General features: G+C 41.8%; 1 protein-coding gene across 6 annotated transcripts in view; it reads left to right on the top strand.

Annotated features, from left to right (window-relative positions):
- Window positions 1–1,324: 1,324 nt before the first annotated feature.
- Window positions 1,325–15,712, top strand: part of RALGAPA1 (Ral GTPase activating protein catalytic subunit alpha 1) — a 277,595-nt gene continuing 263,207 nt past the window's right edge. For 4 of the 6 annotated variants that reach the window (XM_063651535.1, XM_054447720.2, XM_063651534.1 and 1 more), the window contains exon 1: window positions 1,346–1,907. In XM_063651535.1, coding sequence (XP_063507605.1) covers window positions 1,802–1,907 — 106 coding nt within the window. In that variant the 5' untranslated portion in view covers window positions 1,346–1,801. Of the gene's footprint in view, window positions 1,908–15,712 lie in introns of all 6 variants that reach the window. The other 2 variants (XM_054447718.2, XM_054447717.2) reach the window with 1 other exon arrangement.

Below are 15,712 nucleotides of genomic sequence, written 5' to 3'. Positions count from 1 at the left end.
CTTATTTTTCTATTATGTTATAAGCTTCCTCACAACATGTATGGTTTGTAAGTTTGATGATACAAACAAACCACACATGTAGAAACTGAATAAATTTTTTGTACTTTAAAAAATATAAGATTGTTGTTGAAACAAGCTACCATTAAGCAAAGTACTATATTTTAACATAATTTTGGCAAATGTCTTACATCTCTCTTCTTTGCTGTTTTGTTATTTTTCTATGTTAATCACATATTTCATTGGACAAGTCTATTGCTATGGGTGAGAACATAGAAGGAAACAGCTCAAACAAGCAAACTCACTCTTTATCAAATTATTTTGTGGAGGAAAGTTTCCTGGCCAGGCGCAGTGGCCTCACGCCTGTAATCCCAGCAGTTTGGTAGGCTGAGGCGGGCGGATCACTTGAGTCTAGGAGTTTTAGACCAGTTTGGGCAACATGGCGAAACCCCCTCTCTACAAAAAAACACAAAAATTAGCTGGATGTGGTGGCGCGCACCTGTGGTCCCAGCTACTCAGTAGGCTGAAGTGGGAACATCACCTGAGCCTGGGAGTTCGAGGCTTCAGTGAGCTGAGATCGCACCACTGCACTTCTGCCTGGGACACAGAGACCCTGTCTGGAAAGAAAAGGAAAAAGGAAAAAAAAAAAAAAAAAGGGTTCCAATAAAAATTTCAATTTATGTCATTCAGAATTCCACGGATTTTTTTCAGCTATTGCAGATTCTTCAGATGACTCCATCAATGTAATAAGAATGTTGAATTTTTCTTTGCAGAGGAAAAACTGACAACATATTAATCTTTATGTGGGGTGCAGATAGGGAAAAGATTTTTAAAAGCACAATAGAAAAGGAAAGCAAGACTACTTTTATTTAAAAAAACCTAGATACCTCTGCTTAAGCCTTTCTGTTGTCAAGTTGTTTGCAGCAAAAAACAGGGATATGATATTGCAAATAGAAAAAATATGAAAGAAATCACATACAAAGTGCAGGAAATATTATTAGTAATAGATTTAGGACAGAGTAAATTGCCCAACTGTAGCTTCGTTTATCTTTCTGCTGGAGGATCTGGTGGCCACAACAACTTATGCACATTTTCAAAGATAAATCATGGACATATTTAATAAAGATTACTTCTCTTTGCTTATTACTATCATTTCGCTTACAATGGAGCACGAAGTAACTACCTTCCTTGCCTTTCTTGACATTCTCCTTTGGCTGCTTAGGCAGGAAACCAAGGCGGGGAGTGCCATGGGTGATCTCATGCTGGCATGACGTAAAGAACTCTTGACGTCAGAAGGCGGTTGCCACGGACACCGTTCGCCACCGACGGCAGAGTCGTGAAACCCCATCACTACCACACTCGTCTCCGTTTCGGCCTCTGCAGGGTGTAAGCTGTTAAAGAAGCTTCAACCTTAAGGGGGCCTCAGGGAGAGAGTTGTGCTGCTGCCGCCGAGAGCTCCACCTCCGTGGCTCTGGGTCCGGGGCCGCGGCCTGTGGCGGCAAGCGGCGGCCGCTGGAGACGAGCGGCGGCGGCAGGCGGCCAGCCCGGGTCTACCTCGCTCCGTGCAGGGCCGGGAGAGGGGTCCGCCATATTGGAGCTGGGGCCGAAGGTGCCTTGGAGCCGCGGCGCGAGGCGGGTGGAGGTGGCGGCCCTGGCCTGGATCGGGGAGGAGTCGGCTCTGCCCTGGCTCGCAAGGCTGGGGAGCTAATGAGCCTCTCCGGCTAGTCTCCTCCCCGTCCACTCCCTCCACTTTCTGCCGCCGGGAGCCGGCTGTGGCAGTGGCAGTGGCAGTGGCAGCGGCAGGATGTTCTCCAAGAAGCCGCACGGGGACGTGAAGAAGTCCACCCAGAAGGTGCTGGACACCAAGAAGGACGCACTGACTCGCCTCAAGCACCTGCGCATCGTCATCGGTGAGGAGCGAGGGGTGGCAGCGCCGAGGCCTGGGGTTGCCCGGCCTTCCCTCTCCTGGGAGCCCCTGCGGACTCTCCCTCGGGACCTGGCGCGGTGCAGGAGAGGGCAAATCGTAGCCTCTGCGGAGACGCGGGAGGGTGAATAATTCGGAGAAGCGAAAACTTGGCAGTTGGCAGCACTGATTACTGTTAACACAGGAATATCTAATTTTGAGTTAATAGTCTGAACTCATTTTAAAATTGATATTATTCTAAAAACTTAGATCTTTAAGACTTGGTGGGGAGACCTGGCGTTGTGGTTAATGGTGTTTATGGGATATGTTTGCCAGATGACTACTGCCAACCCCACCCAAGTAAAAAGAAAAATAAAATCCTCTCTCAGACAATATAAACCTTAATCTTTCAAGTTTCTTGGCAGACGAAGACAAGGAGGAAGCAGTTACACCTCTTTGGGAAGTGGGTGGTTCCCAAAAAGCTGTGGGAAGTAGCCCCGCCCTTTTGTTAATGCACCTTGTTCATCACTAGTCATTTAGAGGGAGAACTATTATAGGGAGTTTATCTCATCCTTTGCTTCTCGAGAATTGTATATAATTCTATTTTTATTTAATTAAAAATAATTTTTTTGTACCGTCTGCCCTTAAGTTCTGTTTTGCTGGTAGACCAAACAGTGCTCCAAGTTTTGAATACAATGTTAATCGACTCTTTTCAATACTTAGTCGTTTGGTAGGCTGATAAGGGCTGTAATAATACTTACGGAACATCTGGTCCAGTAGTTGGATTTTTTTAGATGAAGACATTTGAGATGAAAAGGAAAGTTATTTTGCCTGTGTTGATACTTAGAGTTAATGGTAGAACTGGCTGAAGAAGATGCATTCATCCAGATGCCTGAATCCTAGTTCAGAGTTTATCTCGAGCTGTCTTCCTGATGCGTATTTATTTTGGAAAGTGATGTTTATTTAGTGAAAAAAGTAAGTTCCTTATTTGAGGTACATAAACAATATTTACTCATACCACCAGGATACCACCAATATTACCCAACATTTCTATGATGCTTTACTGTTTACAGTGATTTCACGTAAATTATGATAATCCTTGCAATAACTCTGTAGGTAGATGATATTATTCTCCATTTTTTACAAACAAAAAAGCTGAAGTTTGGGAACATCGAGTAGTTAGCCAGCTACTAGGAGGCTGAGTCAGAACTGGAACCCAGATTTTTGTGTCTCTAGTTTGTTTTTTTACTCTTTCTGCATTTATGACAGCTAATCTTTGTCTCAAGTAAATTGTATTTATTCCAGTGGAATAGTAAGAAAGCAGTTAATCCAGTTTAGCGCTATAAAAAGCTCAGTTTTCAAGAAAGTATAAAGCTTCTAAATATAGTGGAGATTGTGATCTTTTTGTTTTCATTCTTCTTGAGAGTTAAGCCATTGAAATAAAGATTTAGCCGAGAATAGGACACAGAAAGTTAATGTGTGAATGCAGGCGAGGGATCACAGGTAATGGCAGTTTGAAATTGAACACTTAATGGAGCTTGACACCTACTTGGGATAAGCTGTAGGTTAGGTAATGGCACAGCTATAAAGTTGAATTCCAATAAAGTATTGAGATTTCCTAAATTAAGGGCCATACTTTATTTATAGAATGGTTAAGGAATTATTTATGTATACTTTCTTGGCATAGAGTTTTTTTCCATCTGGGAGACATGGAAAATTAAAAGGTAAATTAAGAGAGAGGTCGCACATATAAGGTATTTTGTAGGACTTAGCTTGCTTGGTTTGAAAACAAAACAAGTCTTTTATTGTCGTTGTTTTGTTTGAAATAGAGTTAATGTAATTTCTAAGAAAACGAATGAGAGAGAGTAGAATGACAAAGACTAGTGTCTTTTGGAGGTCTGCCAATCAGGTATTTGATTTTGCAGATGGAAAATCCTTTCTGGAAGTAGGTGTGGGCTTTAAATAAGGTAAACACAATGAGGAAACTAGTTTGCAGAGTAATTGGGCATTGCCAGTTACACAGGCTTTTGATTTTTGTTTGGTCCCCATAGTTCATATGGGACCAAACAGAACTGCCATTCACTCAGGGTACTTATAGGAGGATTCAGTGCATCTATATGTATGAGAACATAATCATAATTTAAACATCCGCTGTAAACTTTTTTCCTGGCATGTGTTCCCACTGTAGGACAATCCAAGTTAAATTTATAGAACTTGACTCTGAGGATTTAGATTTAAATCTGGAATGTTTATTGATATCGTTACATAATTGATTTGTAGAAACTAGAAGTCAGGGTTTTCTTAGAAAAAAAAAGCTTTGTCTGATTTCTAAAGCTGTTATCCTTTCTACCTACCCCCACCCCCCCATTTTACAACTAATGGTAATGATATTATAAATTAGCACATGTAAATTGGCTAACATAATGCTTGGCATATAGTGGGTATTGACTTAATGTTAGTTTTGTTCTGCTTTAAAGCTAACAGTTCAGTCCTCTTGATATAAAAATAAAAAGATAAGTGCTTATTTAGGTAAAAATATTTATTGTTAAATAATTCTGACAGCTTTATTGAGGTATAATTGGCACACAGTAAATTGCACATATTTAAAGTACATAATTGAATAATTCTTACATACGTATATCTCATGAAACCATCATAACAAATATTTAAAATATCCAATCAAGATAACAAATATAGACAGTGACAATCAGGATAATATATGTATAATCAGCTGGGTGCGGTAGCTCACGCCTGTAATCCCAGGACTTGGGGAGGCCGAGGTGGGTGGATCACGAGGTCAGGAATTCAAGACCAGCCTGGCCAACACAGTGAAACCCCATCTCTACTCTACTAAAGATACAAAAATTAGCCAGGCATGGTGGCGTGCGCCTGTAGTCCCAGCTACTCAAGAGGCTGAGGCAGGAGAATCACGTGAACCTGGGAGGCGGAGGTTGTGGTGAGTCGAGATCACGCTACTGTACTCCAGCCTGGGCAACAGAGCGAGACTCCGTTTCAGAAAAAAAAAAAAATATATATATATATATATATGTATGTATGTATGTATGTATAACCTCCCAAAGTTTTCTCATGCCCCTTTGTAATCTCTTTCTCCCACCCCAGTTGCACCCTCGCACCTTTCCTGAGCAACCACTAACTAATCTGCTGTCACCCTAGATTAGTTTGCATTATCTAGAGTTTTATATAAATGGGATTATACAGCATAAAAATGGAATTATGCTGTACGGTCATTTTATGTTTTTTTTTTTTTGACACGGAGTCTCACTCTCGCCCAGGCTGGAATGCAGTGGCGCGATCTTGGCTCACTGCAACCTCCGCCTCCCAGGTTCCAACAATCCCCCTGCCTCAGCCTCTTGAGTAGCTGGGATTACAGGCGCACGCCACCACGCCTGGCTAATTTTTTTTTCTTTTTTTTTTGTATTTTAGTAGAGACAGGGTTTCACTGTGTTGCCTAGGCTGGTTTCGAACTCCTGAGCTCAGGCAATCCCCCTGCCTCAGCCTCCTAAAGTGCTGGGATTACAGGCATGAGCCACCGCGCCCAGCCTTTTTTTTGTATTTCTAGTAGAGATGGGGTTTCACCCTGTTGGTCAGGCTGGTCTTGAACTCCCAACCTCGTGATCCGCCTGCCTCAGCCTCCCAAAGTGCTGGGATTACAGGCGTGAGCCACCACACCTGGCCTTGGTTTCTTTTTGTCAGCCTCATTATTTTGAAATTAATCTATATCCTGGTATGTTAATAGTTAATTGCTTTTTTTTCTTGTGACAGGGTCTTCTGTCACTCTGGGGGGAGTACCGTGTTGCAAACACGGCTCATTGCAGCCTTGACCTTTCAGGGTCCAGTGATCCTCCTTCCTCTACCTCCGTAGTAGCTGGGACCAGTGACATGCACCACCGTGTGTGGCCAATTAAAAAAAATTTTTTTTTTTTGTAGAGATGGGGTCTCATCATGTTGCCCAGGCTGGTTGCAAGCTCCTGGACTCAAGCAATCCTCCCATCTCAGCCTCCCAAAGTGTTCTGGGATTACAGGTGTGAGCCACTGTACCCGACTGTTAATCTCTTTTTATTTCTGAATAGTTACTCACAATTTATTTATTCATTTATTTATTTATTTATTTATTTATTTATTTTTGAGATGGAGTCTCACTCTGTCACCCAGGCTGGAGTGCCATGGCACGATCTTGGCTCACTGCAATCTCTGCCTCCCGGGTTCAAGCAAGTCTCCTGCCTCAGCCTCCTGAGTAGCTGGGATTACAAGTGTGCACCATCAGGCCCAGCTAATTTTTGTGTTTTTAGTAGAGACGGGGTTTCACCATGTTGGCCAGGCTGATCTTGAACTCCTGACCTCGTGATCCTCACGCCTCAGCCTGCCAAAGTGCTGGGATTACAGGAGTGAGCCACCGCGCCCGGCCGTTATTCACAATTTTTTTTTTTTTTGAGATGGAGTCTCGCTCTGTCGCCCAGGCTGGAGTGCAGTGGCTTGATCTTGGCTCACTGCAACCTCCGCCTCCCCAGTTCAAGCGATTCTCCTGCCTCAGCCTCCTGAGTAGCTGGGATTACAGGTGCAACAGGCGTGCGCCATCATGCCCCACTAATTTTTGTATTTTTAGTAGAGACGGGGTTTCGCCATGTTGGTCAGGCTGGTCTCGAACTCCTGACCTCGTGATGTGCCTGCCTCGGCCTCGCAAAGTGCTGGGATTACAGGCATGAGCCACCGTGTCCAGCCTATTCACAATTTTTTATCCATTCACCTGTTGATGGAAATGTGGGTTGTTCTGGGCTGTTACAAATAAAGCTGCTGTGAAAGACCTATGCTTTATTTCTCTTGGATAAATACCTAGGATTGAAATGTCCGGATCATATGGCAGTTGTACATTTAGCTTTGTAAGAGATTGCCAAATTGTTTTTCACCATTTTACATACTCACCAGCAGTGATGAGAGTTCTAGTTCCTACACGTATGCACCACCAGCACCAATCAGTATGGCCAGTCTTAATTTCTGCCACTCTAAGTGTGTACTGGTTATAATTAGTATTTCCTGGATATCAAATCTCTTTTTTTTTTTTTTTTTTGAAATAGAGTCTTGCCCTGTCTCCCAAGCTGGAGTGCAGCGGGCAGTGGTGAGATCTCGGCTCACCGCACCCTCCACCTGCTGGGTTCAAGCAATTCTCCTGCCTCAGCCTCCCAAGTAGCTGGGATTACAGGTGGGTGCCACCATGCCTGGCTAATTTTTGTACTTAAATAGAGATGGGGTTTCGCCATGTTGGCCAGGCTGGTCTTGAACTCCTCACCTCAGGTGATCCACCCACCTCGGCCTCCCAAGGCCATTGTATAACTTCTTTGATGAGTTTGTGTTTAAATCTTTTACATGTCTTTTAATTTTTTTGCTTTCTTAATTCAGTTTTGAAAGTTCTTTAGGCCAGGTGCAGTGGCTCCTGCCTGTAATCTCAGCACTTTGGAAGGCCAAGGCAGGTGGCTCACTTGAGGTCAGGAGTTTGAGACCAGCCTGGCCAAGATGGTGAAACCCCATCTCTACTAAAAATAACCAGGTATGGTAGCACATGACTGTAATCCCAGCTATTCAGGAGGCTGAGATGGGAGAATTGCTTGAACCTGGGAGGTGGAGGTTTGCAGTGAGCCGAGATTGTGCAACTGCACCCCAGCCTGGGTAACACAGTGAGACTGTCTCAAAAAAAAAAAAAAAAAGAAAGTTCTTTATATATTCTGGATACACATACTGTATGAGACACATGATTTGCAAAGATTTTTTTTTTCCCAGTCTTTGGGCTGTCTCTTCATTCTCTTCAAGTTTTCTTTGAAGAAGAAGTTGTTTCTTTGAAGAAGCAGAAATGGTTAATTTTTATTGTCTGTATATCAGTTTTTTATTTTTTTTATTTTGTATCTAAAATCTTTGCCTAACCCATGATCATGAAGATTTTCTTCTATGCTTTTTTCTAGAAGTTTTACAGTTTTAGGATCTATTTTCCTCTGTGATTCATCTGAGTTTTAACTATGGTATGAGGTGGCTAGAAGTTCATGTTTTTGCATGTGAATATCCAGTTGTTCCAGCTCTGTTTGTTGAAAAAGGCTATCTTTACTGAATTGCCTTGTACTTTTGCCAAAACTTAGTTTTCCAGAAATATGTGTGGGCCTATTTCTGGACTCTATTTTGTTCCAGTGATCTGTTTATCTTTGTTGGTACCAGTACCACAGTATTTGATTACTGTAACTTTATAATAAATCTTGAAATCAAGTAGTGTTGTCCCTCCTACTTTGTTCTTCCTTTTCAAAGTTTCTTTTTTTCCCAAATGCCAGGTCCTTTACATTTCCATATGAGTTTTAAGATTAGTTGAGCTTGGTGTGGTGGCTCACACCTGTAATCCCAGCACTTTGGGAGGCTCGGGTGGGCAGATTGCTTGAGCCCAGGAGTTTGAGACCAGCTTGGACAACATACTGAAACCCCATCTCTCCAAAAAAAAAAAAAAAAAAAAAAAAGAGAAATAGCTGGGCATGGTAGTGTGTGCCTGGGATCCCAGTCACCTGGGAGGCTGAGGTGAGAGGATCACCTGGGCCTGGGAGGTCGAGGTTGCAATGAGCCATGATTGCACCACTGCACTCCAGCCTGGGTGACACAGTGACAGTGTCTTTTTTTTTAAAGGTCAGTTTCTTAAAAAAAAAAAAAAAACCCACCACCACGAAAAAACATATTGGGATTTTGGTTGGGATTATGTTGAATCTATAGATCAATTTGGGAAAATTGACGATATTGAATACACTGATTCATGAACAAGACGTTTCTCCACCTACTTAGGACTTCTTTAATTTCTCTCAGTTTTATAGTTCAGTGTGCAGGTCTTACACATCTTTTGTCAGACTTATCCCTAAATACTTTCTACTTTGATCTTTTGTAAATGTTACCTTTATATCTATTTCTGATTGGATCTCATATCGGGAAATACCACCGATTTATGTATAGTGAGCTTATGTCCTACAAACCTGCTGAACTGACTTAGTTCTGTTATTTATTTATTTTTTTGAGACAGAGTCTCACTCTGTTGCCCAGGCTGGAGTGCAGTGGCATGATCTCAGCTCACTGCAACCTCTGCCTCCCAGTTTCAAGCAATTCTCCTGCCTCAGCCTACTGAGTGGCTGGGATTACAGGCACACACCACCAAGCCTGGCTGATTTTTGTGTTTGTAGTAGAGACGGGGTTTCACCATGTTGGTAAGGCTGGTCTCGAACTCCTGACCTCGTGAGCCACCTGCCTTGGCCTCCCAAAGTCCTGGGTTTACAGGTGTGAGCCACAGCACCCAGCCAGTTCTGTTAGTGTTTTGTAGATTCTTTTGGATATTTTTCATAGAGAATCAGTCTGCAAATACAGTTTTACTTCTTCCTTTCTAATCTGGATGCCTTTTATTTCTTTTTCTTGCCTTACTGAAGTGACTAGAACCTCCAATGTGACATAGATTAGAAGTAATGAGAGTGGGCAGTCTTGTCTTGTTCTTGATCTTAGGGGTAAAGCAATCGATTGATTTTTTTGACTCTATAGTATGATACTAACTGTAGGTTTTTTGTAGATGCCCTTTATCAGGTTTAGAGAGTTTCATTCTATTCCTGGTTGGCTGAGGGTTTCCATCAGGAATGGATGTTGGATTTATCGAATGCTTTTTCTGTTTCTGTTGATATAAACAAGATTTCATCTAAGTTGTCAAATTTATAGGTATAAATTATTCATTATACCCTCTTATTATCCTTTTAATATTATAGGATTCATGTCCAGGCATGGTGGCTCATGCTTGTAATCCCGGCACTTTGGGAGGCCAAGGCGGGTGGATCACTTGAGGTCAGGAGTTCGAGACCAGCCTGACCAACATACTGAAACCCTGTCTGAACTAAAAATACAAAAGTAGCTGGACCTTGTGGTGCATGCTTGTAGTCCCAGCTACTAGGGAGGCTGAGGCAGGAGAATCACCTGAACCCAGGAGGCAGAGGTTGCAGTGAGCCAAGATTATGCCACTGTACTCCAGCCAGGGCAACAGAGCAAGACTCTATCTCAAGTGTGTGTGTGTGTGTGTGTGTGTGTGTGTGTGTGTGTGTGTGTGTGTGTGTGTGTGTGTGTGTGTGTGTATACACACATAGCAGGACCCATGGTAATGTTATCCTTCTCATTTCTTGTCTGATAATTTGTCTTTCTTTTCCTAATCAGCCTGACTAGAGTCTTATCGCTTTTATTGATCTTCTAAAATAACTATCTTTTGGTTTTATTGATTTTTCTCTGTGTGTGTGTGTGGTTTTTTGTTTTTTTTTTCATTGATGTCTGCTTTGGTCTTTGCTATTTTCTTTTTTATTTTTGGAGGCAGGAGGCGGGAGACAGAGTTTCGCTCGTCACCCGGGCTGGAGTGCAGTGGCGCAATCTTGCCTCACTGCAACCTCTGCCTCCCAGGTTCAAGCGATTCTTCTGCCTCAGCCTCCTGAGTAGCTGGGACTACAGGCATGCGCCACCCCACCTGGCTAATTTTTGTATTTTTAGTAGAGACGGGGTTTCTCCATGTTGGTCAGGCTGGTCTTGAACTCCTGACCTCGGGTGATCCGCCTACCTTGGCCTCCCAAAGTACTGGGATTACAGGCGTGAGCTACCGTGCCTGGCAGTCTTTGTTATTTTCTTTCTTCTACTTAGTTTAGTTTAATTTGCTCTTGTTGTTTCATAAAGGGTAAGCTGTGATTATTGATTTGAAACTGTTCTTCTTTCTACTATAGGCATTTGGTGATAAAAAATTTTCCCCTAACTAGCATCTCACAACTTAGGATATTTTGTATTTTCATTTTCATTTAGTTCCAAAATACTTTCTAACTGTCCTTTTGATTTTTTTAATCCATGGGTTATTTACAAGTCTGTTCTTTAGCTTCAAATATTTGTGGATTATTCAGATACCTTTTGGTTGTTGATTTCTAATTCAATTCCATTGTAGTTAGAAAACACTATTTTTTATGACCTGAATTATTTAAAAGTTAATGAAATTTGTTTGATGGTCCAGAGACATTTTAACGTGATAAATTTCTTGTATGTACTTGAAAGGAATATATATTCTGCTCTTGGTAGGTTAGGTGTTCGAAAAATGTCAATTAGGACGAGTTGCTTGTTAGTGTTGTTCAAGTCTTCTCTGTCCTTACTGAATTTCTGTCTAGTTGTTTTCATCAAGTATTGAGAGAAGAGGATTGAAGTTTCTGACTGTAATTGTGGGTTTTGTCTGTTTTCTTTTGAACTTCTATCAGTATTTACTTCATATGTTTTGAAGCTCTGTCATTAGCTGCCTAAACCTTTAGGATTATTTCTTTTTGATGAATTGACTCCTTTATCATTTTGAAATGATATCTTTCTCCCTGGTAATAGTCTTTGCTTTGGAATCTACTTTGATATTAATATAGCCATTGCCACTTTTCATTTGATTAGTGTCAGCAGGATATATATATATTCCTATCTTTTAAATCTACTTGTGTTTTTATATTTGAAGTGGGTTTATGTTGTTGGCAGCATATGGTTGGGTCTTTTTTGTCTAACCTAATTATCTATGCCTTTTAATCGAGATGTTTGAATAGTTACATTTAACATGATTGTTGATATGGTTAGGTTTGAGTTTGTCATCTTTCTGTTTTCTGTTTGGCCTGTCTGTTACTTTGTTCCCTTTTTTCTCCCTTCTTTTGAATTAGTTGAGTACATTTTATGATTCTTTTCCCTCGATTTATTATTTCAGTGATTGCTTTATGATTTATAGTATACATCTTTTTTTTTTTTTTTTTTTGGGGGGACCGAGTCTCGCTCTGTTGCCCAGGCTGGAGTGCAGTGGTACGATCTTGGCTCACTGCAACCTCCGCCTCTCAGGTTAGAGCGATTCTCCTGCCTCAGCTTCCCAAGTAGCTGGGATTACAGGCACGCATCGCCATGCCCAGCTTATTTTTGTATTTTTAGTAGAGACGGGGTTTCTCCATGTTGGCCAGGCTGGTCTCGAACTTCTGACCTCAGGTGATCCGCCTGCCTCAGCCTCCTGAAGTGTTGGGATTACATGGGTGAGCCACTGCGCCCAGCCTATAGTATACATCTTTAACTTGCCAGAGTGTATACCTTTAAGTGATACTATACCACTTCCCGTGTAGTATAAGAACCTTATAAGAATATACTTCCATTTCTCCACCCAACCTTTATGCTTTTGTTGTCATATATTTTACTTATGTTATCGGCCATACACTATATTATTTTGTTTAAACAAGTAGTGATCTTTTAAAGATTTTTAAATAATAAAAAGTCTCATACTTACCCATGTAGTACCATTTCCAGTGCTCTTCATTTTTTGCGTACTTTTTTTTTTTTTTTTTTTTGAGGCAGAGCCTTGCTGTGTCACCCAGGCTGGAGTGCAGTGGTGCAATCTTGGCTCATTACTACCTCCACCTCCTGGGTTCAAGCAATTCTTGTGCCTCAGTCTGCAAAATAGCTGGGATTACAGGCATGTACCACTATGCCTGGCTAATTTCTTTTTTTAGTATTTTTAGTAGAGATGGGTTTTGCCATGTTGGCCAGACTGGTTTCGAACTCCTGGCCCCAAGTGATCGTGTGCCTGGGCCTCCCAAAATGCTGGGATTATAGGCATGAGCCACTGTGCCCAGCCGATATTTCTATTCGGTATAATTTTGTTTCTGCATGAAGGACTGCCTTTAACATTTTTTTCTGTGATGATGATCTGCTGATAATGGATTCTTAAAGTTTTTTTGGATACATAATTTGTACATATTTATAGGATACATGTGACATTTTGATACATGCATACAGTATATCATGATTGAATCAAGGTATTTAGGATATTCATCACCTTGAACATTTATTATTTATTTGTGCTGGGAACATTTCAAGTCTTCTCTTACAGGCTGGGCATGGTGGGTCACGCCTGGAATTCCAGCACTTTGGGAGATCAAGGCAGGAGAATTGCTTGAGCCCAGGAGTTTGAGACCAGCCTGGGCAACAATACAAGACCCTGTCTCTACAGAAAATTTAAAAAATTAGCCAGGTGTTGTGGCATGCACCTGTGGTCCCAGTGTTTCAGGAAGCTGAGATGATGAGTTGCTTGAGCCCAGGAGATTGAGGTTGCCTACAGTCAGCCGTGTTCATGCCCCTGCACACTAGCCTGGGCGACAGTCCAAGACCAGGTTTTAGGGAAAAAAAAAAAAAAAAGCTGAGCATGTAAGCTCACACCTGTAATCCCAGCATTTTGGGAGGCTGAGGCTGGTGGATTAATTGAGCCCAGGAGTTCAAGACCATCCTGGGCAACAAGGCAAGACCCCACCTCTACAAAAAGCACAAAAATTATGCAGATGTGGTGGCAGCCACCTGTGATCCCAGCTACTTGAGAGGCTGAGGCAGGAGGATTGCTTGAGCCCAGGAGGTCAAGGCTGCAGTGAGCTGTGATCATGTCAGTGCACTCTAGCCTGGACAACAGAGCAAGACCCTGTCTCCAAAAAAAAAAAAAAAAAGTCTCTTTTAGCTATTTTTATTTTTTTTGAGATGTAGTTTTGCTCTTGTTTCCCAGGCTAGAGTGCAATGGCACGATCTCGGCTCACTGCAGCCTCCGTGTCCCAGGTTCAAGCAATTCTCCTGCCTCAGCCTCCTGAGTAGCTGGGATTACAGGCATGTGCCACCACTCCCAGCTAATTTTGCATTTTTAGTAGACACGGGTTTTCTCCATGTTGGTAAGGCTGGTCTCGAATTCCTGACCTCAGGTGATCCGCCCTCCTTGGCCTCTCAAAGTGCTGAGATTACAGGCGTGAGTCACCGTACCTGGCCTCTTCTAGCTACTTTGAGATATACAATATATTGCTAACTATTGTCACTCTACCATGTTATCAAATGACAGAACTTATTCCTTCTAACTGGCTGTATGTTTATATGCATTAACCAACCTTTCTTTATTCCTCTTCCTCTGTATGTGATGGATTCTTTATGCTTTTGTTTGCCTGAGAAAGTCTTTACTTTGGCATCTTTTTTTTTTTTTCTTTTGAGACAGAGTCTGGCTCTGTCACCAGGCTGGAGTGCAGTGGCGTGATCTCAGCTCACTGCAACCTCCACCTCTCAGGTTCAAGCGATTCTCCTGCTTCAGCCTCCTGATTTTTTGTATATTTAGTAGAGATGGGATTTCACCATTTTGGCCAGGATGGTTTTGATCTCTTGGCCTTGTGATCTGCCCGCCTCGGCCTCCCAGAGTGCTGGGATTACGGGCGTGAGCCACTGCACCCGGCTTTGGCTTCTTTTTTAAAGATACTTGCGGGAGGCTGAGGTGGGCGGATCACGAGGTCAGGAGATCGAGACCATCCTGGCTAACACGGTGAAACCCTGTCTCTACTAAAGATACAAAAAATTAGCCTGGTGTGGTGGCACGTGCCTGTAGTCCCAGCTACTCAGGTGGCTGAGGCAGGAGAATTGCTTGAACCCGGGAGGCAGAGGTTGCAGTGAGCCAAGATCCGAGATCGTGCCACTGCACTCCAGCCTAGGCAACAAGAGTGAGACTCCATCTCAAAAAAAAAAAAGGATACTTTTGTTCTGTTCAGAATTCTAGGTTGATGGCTTTTTTTTTCCTTTGTTCTTTGAAGATTTTACTCTACTGTATTCTTGTTTGTATTGTTTCCGATAAGAAGTCTGTTATTATCTGTATCTTACTTTTTATGGAAGATGTCATTTTCTTTTCTGGGTGCTTTTAAGACCTCTTCATCACTGATGTTGAGGAGTTTGATTATCATATGCCTTGGTTAGTTTTTTTTCATATTTCTTGGCTTAAGGTTCATTGAGCTTCTTGGATTTGTGGGTTTATAGTTTTCATCAAACTTGGAAAAATTTTGGTCATTATTTTCCCTTCTTTCTCCCCCCCTTACGTTTAGAACTCCATTTACTACTGTTATTAGGGAATATTAATATTAGATTATTAAGAAGTATTATTAGTATATTGGAAGGTCTCATAGTTTACTGATTTTTTTTTTCATGTTTTGGATTTTTTTCCTCTGTGTTTCATCTTGGATAGTTTCTATTGCTATGTCTTCAAGTTCACTAATCTTTTCTTCTGCTGCATGTAATCTGCCATTCTATCTAGTTTATTTTTTAATCTCAGAAATTGTAGTTTTTATCTAGTTCATCTTGGGTCTTGTTTTATATCATCTATGTGTCTTCTTAACTTTTTGAACATATGGAATACAGTTAAAATAGCATACTTCTCTGCTAATTGTGACATCTCTTTCGGTTCTAGAATTTCAATTGATTATCCTCTTTCCTTATCCTGGGTTGTTTTCCTGATTCTTTGTGTGCCTGGTAACTTTTGGCTATCTGATATTCTGAATTTTACTTTCTTATATTTTGGATATTTTCCTATTTCTGTAAATTCTTTTTTTGTTTTGTTTTTGGGGACAGGGTCTCAGTCTGTCACAACCTCCTGGGCTCAAGCGATCCTCCTACCTCAGCCTCCCGAGTAGCTGGGGACTACAGGTGGGTGCCACCACACCCAGCTAATTTTCTTTTTTTTTGGTAGAGAAATGGGGTTTTGCCATGTTGCCCAGGCTGGCCTCAAGCTCCTGGTCTCAAGTGATCTGCCCACCTTGGCCTCCCAAAGTGCTGGGATTATAGGTGCTAGCCACCGTGTGTGGCCACCTATAAATTCTTGAGCTTTTTTCCGGGATACAATTAAGTTATTTGAAAACAGTTTTATTATTTTGGGTCTTGCTTTTATGATTTGTTGGGTGAGTCCATTTAGGGTTAATTATTGTCTAG

Source organism: Pongo pygmaeus, chromosome 15, assembly GCF_028885625.2.
Source record: "Pongo pygmaeus isolate AG05252 chromosome 15, NHGRI_mPonPyg2-v2.0_pri, whole genome shotgun sequence".
NCBI lineage: Eukaryota > Metazoa > Chordata > Mammalia > Primates > Hominidae > Pongo > Pongo pygmaeus.
Note: the sequence above shows the minus strand (reverse complement) of the source record. Positions and strands in the feature narration are given on the sequence as shown.